The sequence below is a fragment of the Vespula vulgaris genome, chromosome 14, assembly GCF_905475345.1.
Source record: "Vespula vulgaris chromosome 14, iyVesVulg1.1, whole genome shotgun sequence".
Classification (NCBI taxonomy): Eukaryota; Metazoa; Arthropoda; class Insecta; order Hymenoptera; family Vespidae; genus Vespula; species Vespula vulgaris.
In genome coordinates this window covers 1,316,796-1,341,994 of record NC_066599.1, presented here as the reverse complement: position 1 = coordinate 1,341,994, position 25,199 = coordinate 1,316,796, and the positions used below count along the sequence as shown (strand labels likewise).

The 25,199-nt window shown below is 33.2% G+C and overlaps 5 protein-coding genes across 11 annotated transcripts; 2 read left to right on the top strand and 3 right to left on the bottom strand.

Annotated features, from left to right (window-relative positions):
• Positions 1-4,345: 4,345 nt before the first annotated feature.
• LOC127068907 (uncharacterized) lies at positions 4,346-6,325 on the bottom strand. The gene is made up of 4 exons (XM_051005293.1): positions 6,279-6,325; positions 5,823-5,967; positions 5,114-5,214; positions 4,346-4,762 (listed from the first exon to the last, which is right to left on the bottom strand). Exons 2-4 carry the CDS (start codon positions 5,920-5,922, stop codon positions 4,508-4,510), a joined length of 456 nt encoding a protein of 151 aa, XP_050861250.1. The 5' UTR covers positions 5,923-5,967; positions 6,279-6,325; the 3' UTR covers positions 4,346-4,507.
• Positions 6,326-10,734: 4,409 nt separating this feature from the next.
• On the bottom strand, positions 10,735-16,630 carry LOC127068902 (uncharacterized). 6 transcript variants are annotated; one of them, XM_051005284.1, is made up of 5 exons: positions 16,496-16,630; positions 12,267-12,964; positions 11,585-11,866; positions 11,076-11,493; positions 10,735-10,946 (listed from the first exon to the last, which is right to left on the bottom strand). In XM_051005284.1, exons 2-4 carry the CDS (start codon positions 12,517-12,519, stop codon positions 11,105-11,107), a joined length of 924 nt encoding a protein of 307 aa, XP_050861241.1. In that variant the 5' UTR covers positions 12,520-12,964; positions 16,496-16,630; the 3' UTR covers positions 10,735-10,946; positions 11,076-11,104. The 6 variants fall into 6 exon arrangements, with proteins under 6 accessions (XP_050861241.1, XP_050861240.1, XP_050861242.1 ...); XM_051005283.1 differs by lacking the exon at positions 16,496-16,630 and adding an exon at positions 13,492-15,654 and having other exon boundaries at positions 12,267-13,345; XM_051005285.1 differs by lacking the exons at positions 12,267-12,964; positions 16,496-16,630 and adding an exon at positions 16,346-16,475.
• Positions 16,406-22,891, top strand: LOC127068895 (uncharacterized). 2 transcript variants are annotated; one of them, XM_051005267.1, is made up of 4 exons: positions 16,406-16,551; positions 19,077-21,314; positions 21,670-22,051; positions 22,127-22,891. In XM_051005267.1, exons 2-4 carry the CDS (start codon positions 19,558-19,560, stop codon positions 22,250-22,252), a joined length of 2,265 nt encoding a protein of 754 aa, XP_050861224.1. In that variant the 5' UTR covers positions 16,406-16,551; positions 19,077-19,557; the 3' UTR covers positions 22,253-22,891. The 2 variants fall into 2 exon arrangements, with proteins under 2 accessions (XP_050861224.1, XP_050861225.1); XM_051005268.1 differs by lacking the exon at positions 16,406-16,551 and having other exon boundaries at positions 19,053-21,314.
• Positions 22,391-24,383, bottom strand: LOC127068905 (coiled-coil domain-containing protein 124). The gene is made up of 4 exons (XM_051005291.1): positions 24,231-24,383; positions 23,718-23,882; positions 23,314-23,588; positions 22,391-23,226 (listed from the first exon to the last, which is right to left on the bottom strand). The coding sequence occupies exons 2-4, from the start codon at positions 23,874-23,876 to the stop codon at positions 23,031-23,033; spliced, it is 630 nt and encodes a 209-aa protein (XP_050861248.1). The 5' UTR covers positions 23,877-23,882; positions 24,231-24,383; the 3' UTR covers positions 22,391-23,030.
• Positions 24,004-25,135, top strand: LOC127068908 (UPF0235 protein C15orf40 homolog). The gene is made up of 4 exons (XM_051005294.1): positions 24,004-24,210; positions 24,475-24,565; positions 24,702-24,829; positions 24,921-25,135. Exons 1-4 carry the CDS (start codon positions 24,103-24,105, stop codon positions 25,014-25,016), a joined length of 423 nt encoding a protein of 140 aa, XP_050861251.1. The 5' UTR covers positions 24,004-24,102; the 3' UTR covers positions 25,017-25,135.
• The last annotated feature ends 64 nt before the right edge of the window (positions 25,136-25,199 follow it).

Genomic DNA, 25,199 nt, shown 5'->3' with positions numbered 1-25,199 from the left:
AAAACTGACTCTACTTTTAAAAAGTACAATGACTCGACTTTACTTTAAGAAAAAATTGCAATGACTCTATTAATTAACAACTAACTGCAAAAACTTGACTTTAATATAAAAAAAAAAGAAAAATGCAAATTTTCACGGACGCGAGTGCGGAACACCGTAGCAAGGAGATGGAATGGTCCATCATCTCCATCCAGGAACAAACTACTACGAGCATAAGTGTCAACGTGGTAAAGGGTAAAAGGGGTTTTGATAAGACCACAAGCCATTAACGAAGGGTTCGACATATCGACCACCTTTGAAAAATGACTTATAGTCGATAGTTGCCCTCTTGAGCCACAAAATGTGGGGGCCTCTTCAGCACACAGCCACTTCTTGCTTCGTGCCCTAACCACTGCATTGGAGCATTCCTTACGTGCGACGCAAGATAAGTTTACGCATCAAAAAACGCCCTACCGTTCGAAGCAACGCACCCACAAAGATTGACATACTGCAGTGGTTGCTACTACAAGAACGAAATCGTCCCTGAGCTAAACCGACCTAATCCCGACCTGATCTCACTTTACGCAACAAGACTCAAACCACTCGTGTAAACGCACGCATCAAACGAGACGCAATGGTCGCAAGCTAAGGAGTTGGGAAGTGAAAACACATTTTCGCACGCAGGTTTGTTCTGTTTTTTCTTTTTTTTTTCTTTTTTTTTTTTTTCTTAACCTAACGAGCGGTAAGCGCTTGCGACGTAAAGTATCGATTTCTTCTAAATAGTATAACCACTGTAGTATGACAAAATTCGCGAATGAATCACCCCAAACGGCACTGACGAGTCCCAACGCGTATTCTCAACTGCGTTTTCTACTCTGCCTAGGTGCGTCTCGATTTTCTAACGATTTCTATTTATTTATTTATTTATCCGATTAAAAAAAATAAAAATAAAAAATAAAAGTAAAATATTCTTATATAAATATTCGAACTAAACCGTAAAGCTATCCTAGCCTGTGGACAATCAATGGACTCGATGAATCCACCAACCGTACACAATAACACAGGCACATTTAATCGAATGCTCCAGCAGATATAATATTCGTACTATTCGATGAACCTATTACAAACTAATATTAACTCGTTGCACTTAAAAGATGAATATAGTTTCGGTAAAATGTCAAGATCACAAGAATTGTAATACTTCCATTTTACTTATGCAGGTATATTCTATTTCTAAATAAGAAATATATAGATAATAAATATTTTAAGAATCGCGAAGTGCAAGAATTAATTTAAAACTAAGTATCGAACAAATTCAAAATCCTTTGCTAAGTTCAAAAGATATGGGATGTATCTGATGTTCTCATTGGGTGCAAAGTTTTTCGAACTGTTTGATACTGATATATCGCTTGATGCAAAGTGTCAGCAAAAAATGTAAGAAAAAAAAATTAAAAAAAAAATATATAAAAAGATGAAGTTCAGCCATGCTGAAGAATCGTAAAATTTGCTGAAACTTCACAAATCCCCGAAGTAAGGACTTCCCACTCCTGAGTGAGAATCGTATCCTTACCCGGTCCTTACCTACTTAAAATTATTTGAAACATTCGCTCAGAAAAGTATGCTACCTGCCTGCCTATGACCTATATTTAAAAAGTGCAAACATTCACACCAACACACACACTCCACGGTTCTCTCACACTCCACCAGGGTGCAAAAGCCTACACTAGAGAGCATGCCCCGGGGCACCTCCGACACCCTAGTTCAACCGCGTATTTTTTCTAATATATTTAGGAGTACGTACCAGTTGCTGAAATCGACTGCCAAGGCTAATGATTATTGCACATATGACTAAAGCAAAAATACTAGTATACATACTAGTATACATATAAATACTAGTAATATATACGAGTATTTAAAATTTTCCACAAGAATGTGGTAACTATTATGCAAATCGATATTAATATAATTATATATTAGATATATAATATATTTATTTAAAAGTTATCGCGAAACGATGTACAATGCACTTCCTAAAACGCACATACAAGTGCAAGGTACACCGTGCAATCACCAGCACAATGACAGTCGCTGAAAAGGAAACTTAAAACTAAATCCACACTGACCGTTTCTCACCCATACGAGTAACACCTGGGTTAAACGCATGGATGAGAACGCAGAAAGCATGGGGGGAAAAGGGGGTATTAGTATATTAGTGCTGAAAATCCTGAGCTAAAAAATGATTAATTTATAATATATATATAAAAAAATATATAAAAAAATATATAAAAATATATATATAAAAAATTTAAGCGGACTGTGACTCTAGAGTCTCTTTGCACGTCTTATTAGCAAGAGCTCAAGCAAGGATGGATGAAGGTAGGCGGTCACCACATATGAGTGTGACCACCACATATGGGTTTTACCACTAAAAGTGGTAAAAAAATAATAAGTGGCAAAAATAGTTTTGCAACCCCACCTGTATGCACCGCTTAAGGGCCTTTGAGCGACCCGCGGTAGGCAGTCGTTGACATGGAGGGATGAAATATGCACATAGCTCGTATATATGCATACGCATTATGCAGTTATGAAATTTCATTATTAAGAAATATATAATTTTAATAAAAAACCTCGGACGACTCCTTTCATTAAATGGCTGTTCTAATGAAAGAACGGGATTATAATCCACCACTTAACTGCCAGAATCTATCCGTCGCGGAAGGGGTTTGTCTTCTTGCTCATTTGTTGATAAATCGATATCTCGAAATATCGAAGTAAATCGCGATTAAATGGACTAAGTACGAAGCAATGCATGTAACGTAGACCACGTTATATGCTTTATACGAAATCGGGTAAATGAATGCCCGATTTCATTACTAATATCGCGAGCAAAAACGAAGAGAGAAAAAGTGCTAATAAACAGCACTGTAAATTAAACGACTTTGAAACAAGAAGACCCTGGCCTGAGCTATATATATATGCATATAATAATAATAATAATAAAATATTCACAAGAAAATATCTAACTAAACATAGGGACCACTCGTGAATAAAATCAAAGATTTTAATCACGGACACTTTTGCTCGTTTCGGACATGGGACGTCTACGAATACAACCAGTAACCCGTGCCGATAAGGACCTTTCATCCTCGGCATGATGGGCACCAGAGGAACTTTAAATTTTTTCACTTACTACTTAAGAAGTTCTGCGATGGCTCCAAAACACTCGTCCCCCTCGTAGGAGGTCGAATGATGTCGTGAAGTTGGTTGAAATTATTGTTGAATCGTTGATTGATCTGTAATTAATAAAGCACAAAAAATGATTAGTTATATGTTTCATATTAAAAAGAATATCTTCAATGAATGAAAATAATAAAAAAAAATATATAATTTGGACAATGAATGAGAAGTAATGATTACAATAAAGAAAGATACTTACGTGTAATTGTATCCAAACGAAGCTTTACATTCGTCGGTAAAGATGAAGAGGGTGAATTTTTAAATTCACACTTTCGACCATTACAATATTTATCGCAACGCAATCCTCTTCCACCGAATAGGTCGAAAGTGTGTTAATTATTCTAACAACGCGGCGAACATATGATTTTAACAAGAATATAACATAAATTCTTGTTTTTGATTTTACTAACGCGACCGAGAAATTCTAAACGGCGAACAACACTGACTCTAATTCGCGATTTTATTTTATGTTATTTTTAAAGCAACCTATTCGGTTGCAAAATAATCGAACTGTTTCGCACAAGCACTGACTCTAAGATCGCATTGCGCGCGATCTACAACTGAAGACCTGTTGAATAAAAATTGTTAAAGCAAGCTGTGGCGTTTACTTCTACAATTTTATATATTAAATATTATATATTAAATATTAAATATTGAATACTAAATATCATATATCATATTATACAAATTGTATGATCTAGAACTATGAATTTGTATTACAACTTGTATATGTTATAGTAATAATAATAATAATAAAAAAAAAATTTTCAAAAGATGTAACTGCAAAACTTGTGAACTATATTAAAATAAATGAATAGAATAGTAGAAGCAAACGAATCAAAATTCACGTTGTATCTATCTTTTAAAAATAGATATGATCGCGATAGGGATATGTTTAAAGAAGTATACTAATTGTATTGACACCAATAAATTAAATGGATATAGTATTATAATTCAACTAAACAATTATGATTCAGTAATATTAAAATATGATAATCTAAAAAATTAATTAGACGATCGAACGTATCTTGAATTGTATACTATTTAAATTTAAATCTATGTTACATATATATATATATATATATATATATATATATATATATATATATTTGTGTATACAGTATATAATAATTGCGACACATTATTTATTACCTTTCCTAATCGTTACCATTAATTAAAGATTTTTTAAAAACTTCCAATTTTTTAATGCATCGAAAATTAACCATTAACTTTAGATAGTGCTTACGTTGTTTAATATATAAACATCGTAAGCATTATGAATTACTGAATCTCATTGCAAAATTCCCGTAAAAGTAGCTGTATATGGAGATTCTTTCTTAAATTGAGAAAGAATCTCAACGATTAAAAAAAAGAAGCGAATACTTGCACGTTCTGAAAAATTTTCCGTATTACCAATCCACTCCTTTACTGCAACGATAATGTGATCGTCTTCCTCGAACCAAGGAATAATGTGAGACTTTCTCATTCTATTTAGATATCTTCTCTTTTTATTCCCAAGTTGTAGATTAGGTAGAAGGAATAACATCTGCAATTAAATTAAATTTCATTAAGTATTAAAACGTGTTATAAAATATTTTACGATAACGTGAAAATATATTCTTACACGCTACGCGAACACGTCGTGACTAGTCTCGACCGTATCTTATATTAAATTGTTAGAAGTCACCTTCCTTTCTCGTTCGCTTACCCGAGAGTTCGACCGTATTTTATTTACGTCTCGTTAAAGGACGAAATTCTTGGAATTCAATAAACGAAAACATAATATATACGTAACGATGTATTTACGATGAGTGTTATCTCTCTGTCTCTTTCTCTCTGTCTTTCTCGGGCTCTCTATTAAATTACTCATTATGTTAGTCAAAAGAAATAAACTTACCTGTATGTAAGACGAAGAAAAACAGCTATGTGTATCAAAAGCATTGTGTCTGCCTCTGTGTATGCGTAGGGCTCTTCTGAATTCGTAGAATTCTTGAAAAACTGAAATACACAAATGTATTAGTCGAGTATAAAATATATCTTATGCGTATATGGGTATGGGATGGATGACATTGTAAGATGATATACATATGTATATGTATATGAATAATGATGAGTATATTGCGTATATATGTACATATATGTGTATATATATATACATGAATATAAATACATAATGTATATGATGATGTATATATATGTGTGTGTATATATAAATGAATATAAATATATAATGTATATGAAATGTATATTGATGTGAATATACGATATGTGTGTATGTGTGTGTGTATACATATATGCGAATAAGAAAATCGAATATAACACGAAATACGATCAATGAAAAGTAATTAATAGAAAATTATTAATCGGAGCGTCGTTAAAAAACAATAGAAGTATCAATATCACGAAAATAAAAGCAGAAAATACGAAAAGAAGATATTACGTAATAGCTTCCTTGGGAACGCCGAGAGACCGATTTTATTTTCGCGAATATCTCTTACACGCGACGATGCCTCGACTTGCGAACACGGCTACGAATAAATCGCGTGTCCGACAATCGATTGGTATATTGAAAGAAGTTGTACGTTAGAAAAAATTATGCTAATTACCTGTAATTACGAGGAGCGAGACGCTTCGTGCAACCTGTCGACACACACAATGCAAAATGGCGACGACGCTGCCGAAAAATAGTTCCTTGCGCACGCGCATGACGTCATCACGTAATGGCCCAGCAAAGGATCGTAATTTTTCGATCTATTATTGAAAAATATCAAGATGTTAAAAAGACGATAAAGAGATACAAAAACTATCAAAACGTGTAGTTTTTAAATCAAAACCACGAAAATCAACGCTCGAAATGGTCTACTTATAAAAATAAAGCCAAAAACGAGCAAGAAAATTGAAGACGTAATACACCTCGAACGAGGCATCATTTTTTCTATCGCGAATATTTTTTAAACGACATAATACCTTGCATTGAGAATAACACACCATGTAAATCGCAAATTCCACTATCGATTGGTATATTGGAAGAAGATGTAGGTGAGAAAAAATATGCTAATTACCTGCAATTAAGAGGACGACGTATTTTCCCTGTCAACTTGATATCGTTTACGCAGCGACAACGAAGCTAATCGGATCAGCCAATCACGAGCCGCGATTATCGTATAGAAATCCTCCCGACCAATAGCGTTCCTTGCAATGTAATTAATAATATTTCCATTATTATTTTTAAATAAAAAACTTTATAAATACGATTTAATGGGATATAAATCAACGCGACAAATAGATAATTGAATTAAATTACCAAATAAAATAAAAGGATATTGTAATTTACATAAAAAAGAAAGGTTCATAAAAACTATCTTTATAATTTTTAATAAGCGGAAGTAATTGATTTGAGTTTACGTGGTATCCGGAAATAGGCAGGATCAGCCGACAGTAACCAATTTATATAGATACAAGTTCACATAGCAGTGATTAGAAAAAACAGAAAAAGACGAAATAATGGAAAAAGAAGAGAAAAAAGAAGAAAAAGAAATTAAGGAGATCATTAATGAGCTTCTGTGTACCATGAAAAGGTAAGCCAATTGTTGGGAGTATAAAAGCATTGCTCTCTCTCTCTCTCTCCCTCTCTTTCTTTTTCTCTGTTTTTGTGTTTTTCTCACTTGAAGTAGAGGATGTTATTCCTCGCCTATTGTTGGCAAGGCGGAACAGCCCACGCTGTCCGGTCCGTGACTTCGCCTCCTCGAACAAATAAATTCTTATCGTTCAAGGAACTCGTGTACGATGACGAAGTCGAGACTATTGGCTGGTTGTCGTCTTTCTTTCTCTCCTTCTCTCCTTCTCTCTCTCTCTCTCTCTCTCTCTCTCTCTCTTTCTCTCTGTCTCTCTCTCTCTCTGTCTTTCTCTCTCTCTCTCTCTCTCTCTCTGTCTCTCTCTTTCTCTGTCTCTCTCTGTTTCTCTCTCTGTCTCTCTCTATTTTTCTCTGTCTTTCTCTCTTTCTCAGTCTCTCTCTTTTTTTCTCTCTCTCTCTCTGTCTTTCTCTTTCTTTCTCTCTGTCTCTCTCTCTCTCTCTCTCTCTCTGTCTTTCTCTGTCTTTCTCTCTGTCTCTCTCTTTCTCTCTTTTTTTTTACTCTTTCTTTCTCTCTTTTTCTTTCTTAACGATACATTGTAAAACCATTGCATCGCCGCAAATTGATATTTATCGCTTTTTCGTAAAATATATGTAAATGGTACGATCCTAGGAACACATATCACAAGTTATTACCATTAAATGTTTCTTAAGGTAAATCAAATTTTGTTGAAATGATGTCAGATTTGACAGAGATTATGATAACAAATATACATACATGAGATAATATAGTTAATACATCGCTCAGCAGTCGACACGATAGAACGTAGTAAAAATAAAACTGAAAAAATCAGTGGTCACGATGAGTAGCTACCATCAGTCGCTACTGTCAGTCGTGAGTCTGCTCGATTTCACGTTCGTTACAAACGTCTATCGATAATGGCAGAGCGTGAAATAAGTACAGCACGATGTCCTGCCTGTCATTAGTCATTACATGTTCTTCATTCATACGTCATAAATACATACATACATATATATATATATATATATATATATACACATACACATACACATACGTGCATACAATCGTGCGTTTTCGTTCAAGTAAATTCAATGACACGCTTGTCGAACGTGAAATTCGAACTTCATCTTTTCCAGCCTTTCTTGTAATTCCTATTGCACGTGCAAATATAATAAAAACTACAAATAATAGTCGACACGTTTGTATATCGTCAAAGAGGAAGAACCTGCCTAGATTTATTCTTGGATAAGGGAGAAAAAAAAAGAGACAGAGAGATATATATAATATAAGAGAGAAAGAGTTGGAGAGAAAAAGAAAGAGAAAGAAAAAAAGAAAGAGAGAGAGAGAGAGAGAGAGAAAGATTTAGATAGAGAGAGGTGACTTGGATATATTAATGGTTGGTAAGAAGATTGTAATGTCTCGAAGGCAGCTAGATCGAAAATATCTATACAGACACGAACCTATTACCTGCCTTTCGCAATACGTCGGATAAAGTTGAATAATAGCGAAAGTGGTCGTAGCATCCTGCCGTGGGAATGCCAACTCGTTTCTCCTACTCGCGTGCTTCGGAAGCGCGATCGAATCCTTTTCTAGCCATGAAGGGTCGTTCTCGAGAACTATCGATATCGTTTCTCTCTCTCTCTCTCTCTCTCTCTCTCTATTCCTCTTCCTCTTTCTTTCTTACCAATTTTATATTTCCTTTTATCAGATAATAGTTAAGCAATTTTACTTCGTAATAATCTTACATCCAAGGACATGCACGTCTTGCTGATGTTGTTATTATTGTTCTATTATTTTATATCTTCATTCTTTTTCATTATATTATATTTTATTACATTATACTTACTAATTAGTTATCTTGTATTCGATCTGTTTTTTTTTGTTTTTTTGTTTTTGTTATGTCTCATTGTAGATATATAATTTTCTTCCTCTCTTTCTTTGTGTTTTTCTGAAAATTCATTTGAGGATCCATGATCGTCGTTACGTTATTTTCTTTCCATTTCATTTGAGATAAATTTTATTTAAATTAGTTCGTATAAAATCACGTTTCCACGTGATTGTAAAAATCTTCTTAGTTTCAGCTGCTCGAGGAAGAAGTTAGAAAAATAAAGAGAGAGAGAGAGAGAGAGATCTCAGACTCGGAAGCAATATTCCTCGTATTTCTCGGCCGTCGTAAAACGTAATGGTGGAACATTTCGCTGCGGTACACCTGAACGGAATACACTCTTCTGTTTCTCGAGCACCTGTTTCCTAACACCTGACATCGTCTTCGTCGTCTTCGCTGTCGTCGTCAAGATGGTTTTCTATTCCATAGGGGGTCCAAGAGGACGTAGCTAACCATTAAGTATCTTCGCTAAAAGAACCGATGCCTTCTTTTTCTCTTCTTCTAAACAACACCGACATCCTCGATCACGATAAACAAAATAGCGGTACTAATGTCTAACAGGTGTTTCACGTCCTCGAAGCTTCGATTTTATCGGGACTGTCATCGACGTGACCACGAACACGTCGGAGATGCTAATTTCTTTTCTTTATAAAATCTATGAGAATATTTGAAATTCTATGGTCTTATTCGTTGTAAATAAGTTTCAATGTTGAATTAGTTATTTTTATACATTACGTTTAATAGGTTTTGTTAGGTTTATAAGTATGAAAATCAAGGTGCTTCTTAGATATCAAAGAAATTGATATACGTAGATTATTTTAAGTAGTTTCAATCTGTTTCAAGATCTAAGATAATATCAAAAACACTACAAATTATAAGATTATAAGAGGGAAGTACGTTGTGTAATTTGTAATAAATGCAGTATTAATTACGTCTTGTAGATTTAGTTTATCTATTCAGTTTCAATGCAGTATTAGCAATATCTTATCTGGTCTAGATCCGATTTATTTTTTCTTTGAAAAATCTTCAATTGAATAGCGAGTTAATAAATCTCAGAATAAATTATATTGAATGGTTCTCTCGGTCCTAAAGAAAATATATTATAAATATCAAATAAATAAATAAATAAATAAATAAGTGAATCATAAAGGGTATCAGGACTTTCGTTAAATTTGCTAATTTCTTTTCTTTCTCGTGACTTTCAAGAACATTACAAATTCAAAATACATTGCGTAATTCGTAATGAATAAGTGAATAATAGCGTTAAAAAAAAAGTACCAGAAGTCTCGTAAAATCGTTTCACTTGGTGGGAAGCTGATTATTCCGAGGAAGATATTTGTAAATTAGTAATATCTACGTAAAATGTATGGGTCGAATAAACTGAGAGAATAAACCGAAAGGTCAGTCTTTTCGCGTGTAGGATGGAGAATGAGCGTGTGGGAAGAGAGTCATACTATTCTTATGTATACTTACATACGAGGAAAGACCTTGCATAAGTGTCGATGTTATTAAATGCTCACTTGCGTTGTATATAAACGTCGATGAGTGTTTAACGTCGCAACAAATCGTTCCACACTCTAAAGATGGCATTTCCTTAAAGTCTTTTGTCTCTCTCTCTCTCTCTTTCTAAAATCGTTTTTTTTATTTATCGGTCGACCGATTAAAAGTTATGATAACAAATTTTTCATGATCTGATCTTCAATCGTTAACTATCATTAATAATTGTATTTTTAATTAACTTATATTAACTTAAACGATGATAGTTTCAATTTTTATCATTAATACAATCGATATTAAATAATTAATAACTATTATTATCGATCAATATTAATCGTTAATCGAATGAAATATTAACCGATTGACACCTCCATTGCGCCTGAACTATCCGCAATTTCTCATTTCGATTTGTCTAGAGAATTGCATCTGCCAGGGGCACAAGTTTTGTTCTGCAATACGAATTGTTTTATTACACATCTGATTACATTATTTTATTACACCGTTATATTAACGATTTAATTGAGTCAAACAACCACGTAAACATATTCTTCATAACGTTCTCTTTTCTTTTTTATTACATAATTTAGAATATAAATAATTTATATAACGCTCGACAATGATCTTATATTACTATATAAATCGTAATATGTAGAAACTATAGCTTGCGACCTATACCTCTTTTTTTTCCACAACATTAAATAGATTTCTTCTATTTCTATCCAGATAGTATGACAGTATAGTGATTCATTCTACTGCTGGAATAAAAAAATCTAATGTTATCTCGCTGATAATATCATCAAGTTTTCCGATCATTCATTATTATGACCTCACAAGAAAAAAAAAAAAGAGAGAAAAAGAAAGAGAAAAAAGAAAAACAGACATACCTAAGTGATTATTTAATCATCGAAACAAACTAAGTTCCTCCGATACAATGTGGACTTTTACAAAGTTGTTCATCTCTTTTCATCCGTGGAGTATATGGAAAACTATTTCCAAGCTGCATCTGACAAGATACGTCACATTTGTATCGTAATACTGGATTATAGCATACAGAGCAATCCTTTTCATGAGGGTAATGATAAGGCGATGGCTGATAACAAAACCAATGATAAGGAGGAACACAACCAAAAGAGGGACTCAAGCCTAATCCCAGACTTAATTGTGGTACCAAACTTAATTGGAAACCTCCACCGAAACCTCCACCATAACCTCCACCATAACCTCCACCATGACCTCCACCAATATTCCCTCCATTAATACCTCCAGGAGGACAACAGTTTGACGAACATCCTTTACAGTTAGCTGATATCATTCAAAAAATTCAATTAGAACATTAACGTTGAAAAAGAAAAGAAAATAAATTAATCTTCGTAAAATTTACTTATTTACTTACTGCAATTACAATTGTCTTGACTTGGTGGAGTCGCTCCACCATTTGGACGCTCTGTACCAGTGTTGATGACATTGTTTAATTCAATATTCGTTGTAATATTTGTCGTACCCACGGCAGGCTTCTCACTACCTTTACAATCTCCATCTATACACTCGGTCTCGTACTCCGTAATGATCTGATGTTTATGTTTCGCTCTTCTTATACAATGAGAACACTTTTGATTGCATTCATGACTTGAAATAGCTTCGCAGGACTTAACACATATCTCCATGCAATGATGATCTGTTCGAAAACGATACGAGAAAAAATCATTTCAAATATTTTGCATCATATCGTATTTCATATTTTTGACATAAATAATAATAAAGTTGTAAGAGTTATATTTTGTTTTCTTTTTTCCACGCTAAAGGATAAAGGACAATAATTTTAATTAGCCTCGAATATAGATTGCAATTATTCGATATGACATGTTCGATAAAATTTAATTTCACGTAATTTTCAAATAACACACATGTGATATACATATATATATATTTTTTTTCCGATTAGAAACAAAAAATTTGTTGACTTAATTCTTAAATATTGAATATCTGACCAATTTGAAAAAAAAAAGAAAATTCTAATTCTAATCATTCTTTTTTGATACATGTAGATATATGTAGAAACAATTAGACATTTCTACCCATTTCCGGTGATATTTCATGATGATGCCTCTTCACTTTGTTCCCTTTAAAACTCGGATACTTAAGACACTTAATATATGTCCTGTAATTAGGATGTTGACAATCGAGAATTAACTTTTGTTCTTCCGATGTATTTTCTTCGGTGGTAGTAGCCTCAGAATCGGCTTTTACCGTATATGACTCGTTCCAAATGATACTCGAAAATATAACGAAGATTAAAGAAACAAGTACGAGTGCTCGACTGTTCTCCATCGTGATTTTAACAAAATGGCCTGCAACTCAGGCTCACTTGTCCCTTTATACTTGTATTTAACTCGAGACTGTGTAAACGAAGTTCGCTGGCACCATCGAGTCACATACAGTACCTGTCAGAGCCTTAGAAATGTTTGCACCGTGCGATGAGATACCAAGGAAAACGCGTTGCGTTCTTTGCTAATATTTTAGCACGTAAATTTTTCACTTAGCTTTAAACGACGTGCGCTACGACAACAAATTTGCACTGCTTATCGCGCATTGCCCAGCTTGAATCCACTTCTAATCTCTTCCTCTCTCTTTCTCTTTTTTCTACAACCTTCTTTCTGCTCCTTCTCTCTCTCTCTTTCTCTGTCTCTTTCTCTCTCTCTCTTACTCTCTGTCGCAAGTTCTTCGTACTTGAAACATCGTCTTTGGACATGTTCGATCGATATCATATTATTATCTATAGACATTTAATTCATTTTTTTTACATTACAAATCTACCGAGGCTAATCATTATCAAAATCATTATTATTAACGTTTGTCACATTTTGTAAATAAGGTCCATTACTGGAAAAGTCAGTCATTATCAAATTATTATTATTATTATTATTATTATTACTACGATCTATTTACGTATATTTATTAAATAGGTGATTAGCTTATATCGGTGATATCGGTGTTATTTTGTTACATTTATGTATCGCGTCAATGCTACTGAATTCTTTTCTATCCTCTTTTTTCTTATCAATAAGTGGTCTTCGTAGGACAGACAAGATGCAAACCAGCCCAAAGATATTTTTACTCGTTACAATGTACACTCCGCACGATGCGATAATGATACCTTTAACATAATGCGTTTATGGCATAAACACGAGCGACGATATTTAACGTGCAAAGTGCGCGATTAAAATCATCGTGCGTCGTATATTTCACAAGGACGAAAGTAGCAAGCACAAGTAACTCTCGGTACTCTCGAAGTAACGTTACCTTCTGTAGCTTCCCAATGGAATTTCAAGAAATATCAAAGAGATTATTAGACTCGTGTATTATTTATGATCGCATAGAATGCAATTTACAATCATTTACGACTACTGCTCTTTTAATGTAATGTCATTAAAAAGAAATTTTATTTTTCTACCGAATTTCGATAAATTTCTTTCTTTCTCTCATATTAGTCATCGTTTTTTTTTTTTTTTGAACATCGATCCATACGATGAATCTGAAGAATCTAAAAATATGTATTGAACGTAATACAGATAATTATTCAATTGTTAATCTCTAAACTTGTAAAAAATTCCGGCTGTCTTTTTATTTGTTTCTTGCAGAAAAAATTAATCGAATATACAAGTGTCGATTAATATTTACGATATTTAATATCGAATAGGTCAGTGACACAGATGTTCTTATCGCGATCAATGTAAACGAAAGGACAATGATCCGCTCGATTAGTAAATACAAATATGATAACAAAAGGGTTATATTTTACTTTCATTCCTTTATTGATATTACTAGCGTTTAGAAAGAAAGAAATAATATTACAAAAAAAAAAAAGAAAAAAGAAGGAGAGAAAGAGAGAGAAAGGATAGAATCTAATCCTTTGTGCAAAATGATATACTTCTCGAATGTACTCTTGGAGATATTAAATTGCAAGTTTAAACGAAGGCAACGATAATATTCTTAGGTGACCTAAAAACGATCCATCATCATTCGATCGTGAATATAACGGCACGAAACAACAGAAGTTACTTTGATAAATCGGTCACGTTCGTAACATATTCTTATTGGCTGGCTTATTGACCCTTCGATCGATGATATAACGTTCTACTTTTAAAAATATCTCATATATAATGATACATTCAATAAATAAATTTGTTTATTGATGGATAACGAAATAGATAAATACATTTTATGATAAAACAAAGTTGGGATTATTATCTAGCTCGAAGTACCGTACTAAAAGAGAAAATAATTGTCATCGTCACCTACCGGTACAAGGATCGTGATCAACATCTTGATCGTTTTAGACGACATCGTTTCTAAGACGAACAAGTCTTCATAAGGACAATATGATTTTAATTGAAATATATATATATATATATATATATTTAAAGAATCCCATTTTTCTACTTGAATTTTTCTAATTTTACTATCAGAGATTAGTATTTATCTTTCCAGATAATATAACAATATTGATATCTTCACAATATTTTGTTTATCGGCTAAATTTAAAGAGGATCAAAAGTTCCGAGATAACCCATAGATTTTAAAGGTGACAACAATTTTTTTAGAGAAACCAATATTTTCTGCATGAATCAAAAAATTCTGATATGACTAAATAATAAGGGAACGATTCGATTAGATCGTAAATTTCAAAGCTCAGCATTCTTCCAATATGTTACTTCAGAATCTTCGGGAATTAAGTTCAAATTCGAATGGTAATCATTATTGTCTCAAACGGCTTTCGTTTGATACCGTTCGAGCACAGGAAGTTCGTGCATACGTGTTGACATTTCATATCAAGCAACGGAATCGTAATAACATTTTTACGCGAGGCAATAATCGATACTGATCGATAGTTTTCGAGAGTTTTCGAGAAATGTAAAAGAAAATTCGATGAATGTTGGATCGTTCGATTCGACCAATAGATTTTATAATAAAAATTCCAGAGTATTTTGGAATCCACTTTTCCCTCGCACGAGTTGCGAGTTTCAACTGGAACGAGAATGAAGAAGGGGTGTGAGGGGCAGGATTGAGTCCCTCGATGCGAAGAGGAACGAGAAAGTAACGGGTTCCGAAGCAAGGAATGACGCGAACCATGCTTATGTATATTTCACATTCTCTCTTTTTCAGATACCTGATAGATACTGATCTTTCTTACAAAAAAAAGAAAAAAAAAAGAAATAAAAGAACTAAAAATATCTATAATAATTACAACGGAATCATATTTTTAAGCAAACTTTGTCATTTTTAAAAATGAATCTGTTCGATATAAGAAAAGATTTCGAAAACAGAAATGTTTCGAAGAAACAAGTATTATCTGGATTAAAGGAGCACAGATAAAGGAAACATAAAAATGCTGTAAAATATATTATATACTTAGATGATATACAAACGAAAAAAAAAAATGATCGAAAAGAAAGAATATATCATTTCAACTTGTACATTCAAATTTGGCGGTCAGTCCCATCGCTATATCGAAGATAACCGAACACAGCCGAAGTATGAAATCGGGCCCTCGCGAAGTCGAAGAGTGGGGTGGCGCACTCTCGCGTTCGATGCACGTTAGCAAGAGCGAGCGAGTGAGACGCGCAATGGCCGCCGTGACCCGAGGCGCGCGGCTCGTTGCCGATCGTCCTTAATTTTCCCGTCTCGATATCGTGCTTCCACGCCCACGAAAATGCGCGCTGTTACTTCGACGTTGAATCAGTCGGCACGTCTCTACGACGCGGTGAGCTTCCAAGCGTTTTTGTTTAATAATTTACACTCGAGATTATAGTTTTCGCAAAGAAAAGAAAAAAGGAAAAAAATATTTAGAGATCCTGATCGTCGTTGGTGGTCCAAGAGCAAGTATCTTCTGATTGGTCAAACGATAACCGACTTATCGATTTCTTTTTTCCTTGAAAATGATTAGATCGATCGATCGTTCGAGTGAAAATAAATATTCACAGTGTATGTGTATGTGTGTGTGTGTGTCCTTGCGTGCTTTTTTCTCAACGAACTAGAATTCTCTTGGTTTATTGGTCCGTTTAGAAATTGTTAAATATATATATATATATATATATACATATATATTTTATATATATATATATTTAACTCGATTTACGATCAGTGTGACACTAACCTTCGGAAACTGTTAATGATTTACTTTCCGTTACTTTCATTGTTACTCTATGAACATAGTATTACTACTACTATTACTATATACCACTACTTTAACTACTACTACACTACTCTACTACTACTACTACTATTACTAGTGGTACTACATTACTCCGTTAGTGATGTTTGTGTCCTCGTCGTCAGCGTGGTTGCCATTCTGGACTCAAGGTGTGTAGAAGGTTAAGTTTCAGTTTTCTTAAGCAATAAAAACATTGAAGAAGAGTACTTAATCATTCTAAAAGGGTTGCTATCTCTCTCTCTCTCTCTCTCTCTCTCTCTCTCTCTCTCTCTCTCTCTCTCTCTCTCTCTCTCTCACTCTCTCTCTTTCTCTCTCTCTCTCTATTTCTTTCTTTAGAGGTTAAGAGGGAAAATACTCTTATGCGTTTTACTACAGTCGCGTGAAGGTTCTCATAGATCACTTGACGTTCGTAAAAATTTATATTTGAATAATTATTTGATGGAAAATATTAAAATAAACAAAGGTAATTGAATAATACGTTCGATCTTTCTAAATAAGAAATTAAGGTAAACAAAAAAGAAAAGGAAATATTCGTATTATATATCGTAAAGAACTTGTAGTTAGTTCAAGTTGAGAACCAGTAATCGACGCAACAAGTGTCCGACGATGAATGAAGAGTGAGAAAAGCTCCCGGCGGTCAACTTTGATATCCGACGAGCGTGCTTTGAAGGTCGGATGCATTTACGAAGGGCAAAGAGGCTTAACCCTTCTCTTCGTTGCGAACAAAAAGCACGTTTCAACTCGAGCAACTCCAATTTACACACATATTACATCAAAGATTCAACTTTGACACTAGATGCTATCAAAATAAACAGTTTCAAATGTCTTATTTTATTCTATTCATAAAAACTTATTATTGTTATATCAAAGAAGTTTTCCTAATCTTGCTTATTCGTTTATTGTCAAATCGAATAAATTATATTATCTGATAGATACTGATCTTTCTTACAAAAAAAAAAGAAAGAAATAAAATAGCTAAAAATATCTATAATAATTACAATGGAATCATATTTTTAAGCAAACTTTATCATTTTTAAAAATTAATCTGTTCGATATAAGAAAAGATTTCGGAAACGGAAATGTTTCGAAGAAACAAATATTATCTTGATTAAGGGAGCACAGATAAAGGAAACATAAAAATGCTGTAAAATATATTATATACTTGGATGATATACAAACGAAAAAAAAAATGATCGAAAAGAAAGAATATACCATTTCAACTAAACAAAACAATTGATTTATTGAATATTGGTAATATATTGAAACTATGATATTGTATCTTCAATGAAAATAGATTTGAAAGATAGAAAAGTTATTGTAAAATTAAATAAACGCTAAGAGATAATAAACTGTCGATGATAAAATTGTCTGTAAATTACATAATAATAATTCTCATTGTTGTACGAAAAGAAAATATTCTTCAATGGAAATAAATTTAAGAAAGTTCGTAGAAAAGATTATGATAATATATCTTAACGAATATTAATAATTATATTAAGAATAAATAATTATTTATTTTGATTTCTATTCGTGTGACTAGAATTTTCTAAAATGAAAGTCGATCCATATGTATGTATGTATGTATCATACGTTTGATAACTGCAATATATATGATATGAAGAATTCAAGAATACTAATTCGAGACTCTCACTAGAGAACGTTAGAACCGCTAGTTCATATAATACGAGATTTCCAACTTTCTATTCTAAAAACTTTTCTTTCGTGAAAATGTATCTGATATGATTACAAGTTATTTATGTAAAGCATATTCGCAAAGTAGTATCGATTTATCGTAATACGATTTGATCGACTTGATATGGAGAAATCATTGATGAAATAAAAAAAAGAATAGGAATTCAATAGACGACAAAATTATTCAAGAAAGTAAAACGAAATAATTCATTGACGCGGAAGAGATCGATAATTAAAAAGAGAATTATTCGATTAATTGATACAGAACGAATCATTGATCGAAAAAAAAGGAACCAAGATAATTATTAGAAAATAAGTATTGATTACTAAGTACGATTAATTTACTAGAAATAATTATTGCTAAAAAAAAAAAAATAGAAGTAGAAAATGAAATTATTATAAATACTTTCTCGATTAATTGTCAGCCAAAAGGACAACACGTAAATTCTCGTATTTCAAATCTATCGTTAGGTAACCATTCATTCACTGTGCAATTTATCGATATTTTGACTACCTTTCACATAAATTTAAATACATATATACGCACACGTATCGGTATTTTCAAACATACGAAACACATAACGTTAATATTACATTATACGCGATACAAATATGAATGATACTTTTCACACACGATAAATACATGAATATTAATTTTTATATAAACGAGTTACGTGAATTACTTTTCAACGTGCTCGAGCGATAGAATACGTAAGAAATATTTAAAGTCTATTATACAAGAGAGACTATCATTTATATCGATGAGTCGACGCTTCTTTGTAAGAACAGCTACTAAACGTTAGAATACACTCAAACGATTATCTATTCATTTACATTAATTACCCTACTGATCACATACATGTATATGTGTAATAGAATATATATATATATATATATCACTTTTATCTTTCAAATTGACTATTTACTAGTGGAAAAATAAAAAGAATAATAATAATCCCTCTTTTTTTATTTTTTTGTTTAGACAGATTAGAAGACGAAGATAAAAGGCAAGAAATTTACGTCTAGATAAAATTTGAAAAAACTTTCAAACGAGGAAGTTTCTTTTTTTCCGAACGAACAACTGCAACTTATTCTTCGTGGAAAAGTTGTGTAAACTCGTTTCTTGCGAAAATATCTCTTACTTGAGTAATTGAAATAACAATAATAATAATAATCAAAGTTCGAAACAAAGGAACGGAAGAGCCTAAAAGATTACGTATCGTCTTATATATATATAAATCGCAAAGAGAATTTCGAATACCAATACCATTTGCGAATAAAAATCGTTTTCTCCGATTGGCCGAGCTGTTCGTTCAACGTAATAGGAATACATTAATGAATTATTAAGGATGTACGAACGATTCGATTAGATTCCAAATTTGGTCGTCAAATCAGATAAATAAATTCGATTGTGTTAATCATCGATCGAGCACAATGATCTTGACGATTTGAAATCATTCGAAATGAGTACGAAAGAGCAACCTATCGAACCAAGATGGTACGTGAAATTTTTCGAATATTGGAAAAATCGTAATCGAATTGGTCCGGCTACGGTCGAATTAGCAGATTGTGATTTCTTCATCGTAGCGCCACGTCGAACTTTGAGAGTATTAAAGCCAAGTTTAAAAGGTGAATGGTATTACGAGAACACGAGCGACAGACCTGAATCGATAAATGATAATTTTTTTGCTCGTTGGTCGAGAAGACCGCATTCGTCCAATCATTGTAGATGTTCTTTTCGACAATCGAGTAGATTGAGTACGAACGACGAAGAAATAATATCTACGGAATTGAATCGTATCAGAAATAGTCTTTACGAGACTCCGGAAAAATCAGCAAGAGATATCGAAGAACTCGAGCAAAGGGTATCGGCTAATCTCCAGAAACTTCAAATACCTGACGCGAAACTCGATAATAACAATGAGAGGAAAACGAAGGACGAAGTCGTCCTTGATTCTTCGAAAAATTTATCTTCGATTCCATCGACGAACGAAGAACAAAGAGCTAAGAACAAAATTGTTAAGGATCTCGAAAGGTATATCAACGTATTGCTCGAGGAAATATTAGACGACACGATTAAATATGTTGCTAATTCGAACGATCGTAAACTTACGGAATTAGAAAGATCGAAATTAGACGATGAACAATCGTCTTCGGAAGCTAAAAGGGAGGAAATTTTTAATGAAATTAGTTTCTCCTTTCATTCTGACGATAAGAAGATTCAAGAGGATGAAAAGTTTACCGGGGAGAGAACGAAGAACGAAGATGGATATATAAATCGTGCTTTCATTGGTTCGGCACACGATCCTGATTCTCTCGACTTTTATTTACGTACTCGTACGATCGGTACGGAGGTCATTTTAGAACAATTAGATTGTATAGATTCTGGTATAAACAGCGTAGAAACAATAGAATTTCAACCTGATCAAGAACCGAGTCTCGAGCAATCTCTTTTACGAATAATCGATGAGAAATTAGGTAGGACCCCTTTGAGAAATAGTTGGGAAGATCTGAGAACCAACGAGGATGAGAAATACAACGAATCTTCCCGGAAAATCATTGAAAACGAGGAAGAAAATAAGTTGAGCAAGTTGAAGGATGTAATCGTATTGGATGACAATGAAATTCAAGACGAAAAAACTATGGTCGATATCAGGCAATTAGAGGAATCTATCGATGATCCTAAATTTGAAAATGTACGATTGGAATTACAAAACGACGATTTGGAATCTTCGGAGAGGAAGGAGACGACGATCGGGATGAAATTGTGCGCAAGGTTTCGTACGAATATTGAAAGAAGATCGAAACGTAAGAAGAACGATGACAAAGTAGAGACAATTAATATTAGAAAAGAGACTACGCCTTTGGAGATGGAGGATTACAGAAAAAGATGGCCGAACTTTGAAGAATCGACGAGATTGTCTAATTGCGAACAAAATCCACATGATTATGTGATATTTCGAAGAAATCGTAAACCAACGTTAGTCTTTTTACATGGGTTTGGTTCATCAGCAGAGATATTCGAACATCAATTGGAATATTTCTCAGCTATGGGCTATCCTTGCATCGCTCCTGATCTTTTAGGACATGGTATGAGCTCTGCACCTGACCGCTCGAAGGATTATATGTTTAGCAAATTATTGAAGGATTTGGAGACGGTACTACATTATTACGCTTTTAAACCAGGTCAAAAGTGTATCCTGATAGCACATAATTATGGGTAAATTCTTTTAACAAATTTTCCTGTGTATGTATGTGCGTGTATGTGTGTCTATATATATATATATATATATATATATATATATATATATTCACACACATACGCGTGCAATATTTATGCTAAATAATGTCATAATTCAAAGAACATCGTGGACTTTCTTTTTAAACCGTTCATGGCTAGCTAGGTAATTACTACCTACACGTGCGTAACGTTTGAATAATTTTTGCGTGACTACTTCGTGGGCTATTGGAATTAATGTTTGATGCAATAAGAAATTTCTTCTTTTTCATTATTATCATCGTCATCGTCGTCGTTGTCGTCGTCGACGGCGGCGGCGGCGGCGGTTCTTTTACAGATGCAGTTTTGCAACAGCATTGGCTTGCAAATATGACAGCAATATTCATCAGCTCGTTTTAATATCCGGTGGTGGTCCAACACCATTGGCACCGCCTACGAGAGAAGGTGCTGGCCGATGCTTTCTAAGAGCTATTTTGTCACCTCTTTTGATGTGTGGCCTTCATAGAGATATACTGTATTCCGCAAGAGGTCGGCAACATCCTTATTGTGGTCCTGAACCAATCGAACAATGGCCATCTCATATGAAATACGTTTTGGATGGGATGGCTTGGCCCGAAGGAGATTATGTTTTCCATAGAAGGATTTTTACACCTACTCTTCTTATACATGGATTGAGGGACAACAAAGTATCACTCGTACAAGAGTGTCAGATGGAAAGGGTTAGTTAAAACACCCATAGAAATACATCTTTACTATTCTTTACTTCTTTCTTCTATTTGTTTGTTCTTTTTTAGACTATGCTGAAGGCTTTCCTCGAAGCTATTCCAAGTGCAGGGCACACACCCATGACGGATTGTCCTGATCAACTGAATCATATGATTCACTGTTTCATAGATTTATGGAAGAACAAGAACTGGTAGCAATATTAGTATTTCGATATTGTTAGTTCCAGCAGAGAATATAATCTCGAGTAAGCAATGGTCGTGCTGAAATATCAAGTTCTTTTACGGGTATCAAGCTCGTAGTTAGATGAAAAATTAGATAAAAGATATCAATAGTCCTCTTTCCCTTTTTATAATTTTCCTTTTGATTAAATATTTAAAGTGTACATACATACATACATACATACATAGAAAAGTTTCACGTGCGTTGTTGTTTCTACTATAGCTAATTTTACATTTTCGAAAAAAATCTTAGTTTGTGTAAGAGGACAGATTTCTGATAAAACTGAAACCTCTTTTTCGAGCTCTACTTTGTGATGCTTTTATTACTTCTCATCGAATGATACGACAATTGCGAAATTGTAAAAATACTTTTTCTACACCTACAGCATGATAAATGTGCCAAAACATATATATGTTAAGATATTTTGTTAGAATCTTTCCGTAAACTTCGACAAAGGTCTCTCTGTCAATAAGCAAAGATTTAAGATACCGAACGGAGGCTATTATAGATTCGCGCATAAGTTGCACCAAAGATGTTTTATATTATGTTAATTTTTTATATCCTATAGCATTTTGGAATATAACTTATTCGTTTACAATAAAACTGTGAACCAATTTTATCTGTTATACTTACACATATTACTTCTTTTTCTTTTCTTTTCTTTTTTTTTTTTTTTCTTTTTCAGACATTTAAGATAAGAAAGTTATATTCAGTCATGTGAAAGAACGCAGACTATCGATGAAGATACTAATATCAATTATTAAAAAGCTTTTGATTGAGTGGATTTTCAGGAGATTTCATCCACTCCTTTTTCAAAATCTGTTTCAATTGACTGAGCCTCAAAGTAGGATTTTGTTCCTTGATAATAGGCATCATTTTTTCTTCAAAACTTGCATAAGCAGCTTTCATACGTTTCTCGGGATGACGATCAACTTCCGAATCTTTCACGCTATGAAAATATAAAAATAATTTAACATAGCACGCAAACAAATATAAACATTGACGATGTCGTAAATTATGAATTTCCAACACTCACCTTAAAATGGATAATGCCTCGTCTATACCATGTGCACTTTCCCCTTCGATAACAATCCTATTCAAATTTTCTTCTATCGGTTTTTCTTCTTCCTTCTTTTTCTCACTTTTTGCAGCTTGATTGCGCTTCTCCATAGCCGCCATTATTTCAGCCTTTGTAATCTTGGCAGTAGGTTGTTTGCCTCCTACTTTTATAGTCGCCATTTCTTTTTCTAGTAAAGCTTTCACTTCAGCCTTCTTTTCTAATTGTTGCTGTCTTTTCTTCTCTAGTTCCTCCTATGTTCAAATCGATACAATATCGCATAGTTATTATGAACGTTTGTATCTTTTATGTAAACATTATTTTAAACAATTATTGAGAACTATTTCTTTTAACATGGAATATAACGCTATCAAAATACATGCCTGTTTCTGTTTCTTCTTTAATACTTGTTTGTCGTCATCTTGCCAAGCTTTCTCTTCAGCTTCCAAAGCTTTCTTTGTATTTTCAGCTTCCTTGGCAGCAGCTTTTCTAGCTCTGGCTGCGACAGCCTTGCTATTCTCACCGACGAATTTCTTAGGCATGATGATCTAATAGAAAAAAGGAATTACGATGACAGTTTGAAATTACGCGGGTAAAAAATTCAATCGTTGATAGGTTGGCAATACTGTAACACGCGCAGCTGCAGTCACCAAAGTTGTTGAGGTTAGAGAACGTATAATATCGAAAAGCATTATTTTTTTAATATCGAATATAACATATCAATGAATTAACGAACGTTCAATGAAATTTTATTATGAAATTACCTGAATGTGGACTAAATTTCTACGGTACGTGATTGTTAGCCGAGAAATGTCGAAACAAGGAGGCAAGAAAACTAAAAAAACTCAGAACATCGTTGGCGATGTAAATAATACGGTAAATCGTTCTTTGCTTACCAATTTAACACGAAGAAATCAGGATAACAAACTCTGATCGAGAATTGATCACCTATTATGACAATAACATAACATTTTCTGTAAATGCACCCGCCAACTTGAGCGAAAGTAAACTGATTTTACCAGATGTCGCTCGCGAATCTCTCGCAGAATTATATTTCCGCACTGACACGCGTTGTACTTGTAAATGTAATTTAACTTGTCAATTAAGAAATTTTATAACATTTTTTTTCTTGTTTAACAGATCACCACAGGACCTATAACCGTTAATAAAGATGGAAAAATATTAATAAAAATTCAAGCGAAACCCGGAGCTAAGCATAACGGTATAACAGGTAATAAATATACAATCAGGTTAGTTAAATGACTTACAAAGTTAAAATGTTTGAATATTCTGATCCTTAAATATGTTCATCCCTGTATAACCGTCATAAACTCTTTTTTCTAAACGATATTAATTGTGTATAACAGATATTTCAGAAGAAGCCGTTGGTGTTGCAATATCTGCACCTCCTGTACAAGGCGAAGCAAATACCGAACTCATCAAATATTTAGCCTCTGTATTAGGTTTAAGAAAGTCAGATGTAATGTTGGATCGAGTTAGTAATTGATTCTTTTCTATTTCTAGGTTACTTTTTTCTTGTGTATATATATATATATATATAATTTATGTAATTTATCTTTTTTAAGGGATCTAAAGGTAGACAAAAAGTGATCACTGCGACTGGGATTACAGTGGATGAAGCACTGCAAAGGTTTAAAAAGGAAATTGGTGATCAATCTTAGATCAATGTTAGGACTTGACCTGTCAACATTTTTTATTATATTATTTTTCTTTCGTCAATTCTATTCTCTATATAATTCATATCTGCTGTACATACAATATACTGCAATTTAAAAAATAGCTTAATTTATTTTATTAAGTTTAAAAATGGACGGATTTTGATGTATCTCATATATTTAAATACT

What these genes read in the sequence shown, in the direction of transcription:
- LOC127068905 (XM_051005291.1), bottom strand. Translation starts at nt 23,876, where the DNA reads ATGCCTAAGAAATTCGTCGGTGAGAATAGCAAGGCTGTCGCAGCCAGA. An exon ending in TAAAGAAGAAACAGAAACAG is followed by an intron (nt 23,589 to 23,717) that starts GCATGTATTTTG and finishes ATTTGAACATAG; the next exon opens with GAGGAACTAGAGAAGAAAAG. An exon ending in GAGGCATTATCCATTTTAAG is followed by an intron (nt 23,227 to 23,313) that starts GTGAGTGTTGGA and finishes ATATTTTCATAG; the next exon opens with CGTGAAAGATTCGGAAGTTG.
- LOC127068902 (XM_051005284.1), bottom strand. Translation starts at nt 12,519, where the DNA reads ATGGAGAACAGTCGAGCACTCGTACTTGTTTCTTTAATCTTCGTTATA. An exon ending in TGAAATATCACCGGAAATGG is followed by an intron (nt 11,867 to 12,266) that starts GTAGAAATGTCT and finishes GTTTTCGAACAG; the next exon opens with ATCATCATTGCATGGAGATA. An exon ending in TCAAGACAATTGTAATTGCA is followed by an intron (nt 11,494 to 11,584) that starts GTAAGTAAATAA and finishes GAATGATATCAG; the next exon opens with CTAACTGTAAAGGATGTTCG.
- LOC127068895 (XM_051005267.1), top strand. Translation starts at nt 19,558, where the DNA reads ATGAGTACGAAAGAGCAACCTATCGAACCAAGATGGTACGTGAAATTT. An exon ending in CTGATAGCACATAATTATGG is followed by an intron (nt 21,315 to 21,669) that starts GTAAATTCTTTT and finishes GTTCTTTTACAG; the next exon opens with ATGCAGTTTTGCAACAGCAT. An exon ending in AAGAGTGTCAGATGGAAAGG is followed by an intron (nt 22,052 to 22,126) that starts GTTAGTTAAAAC and finishes GTTCTTTTTTAG; the next exon opens with ACTATGCTGAAGGCTTTCCT.
- LOC127068908 (XM_051005294.1), top strand. Translation starts at nt 24,103, where the DNA reads ATGTGGACTAAATTTCTACGGTACGTGATTGTTAGCCGAGAAATGTCG. An exon ending in TAAGCATAACGGTATAACAG is followed by an intron (nt 24,566 to 24,701) that starts GTAATAAATATA and finishes TGTGTATAACAG; the next exon opens with ATATTTCAGAAGAAGCCGTT. An exon ending in CAGATGTAATGTTGGATCGA is followed by an intron (nt 24,830 to 24,920) that starts GTTAGTAATTGA and finishes ATCTTTTTTAAG; the next exon opens with GGATCTAAAGGTAGACAAAA.
- LOC127068907 (XM_051005293.1), bottom strand. Translation starts at nt 5,922, where the DNA reads ATGCGCGTGCGCAAGGAACTATTTTTCGGCAGCGTCGTCGCCATTTTG. An exon ending in CTCGCTCCTCGTAATTACAG is followed by an intron (nt 5,215 to 5,822) that starts GTAATTAGCATA and finishes TGTGTATTTCAG; the next exon opens with TTTTTCAAGAATTCTACGAA. An exon ending in TTTCTTCGTCTTACATACAG is followed by an intron (nt 4,763 to 5,113) that starts GTAAGTTTATTT and finishes ATTTAATTGCAG; the next exon opens with ATGTTATTCCTTCTACCTAA.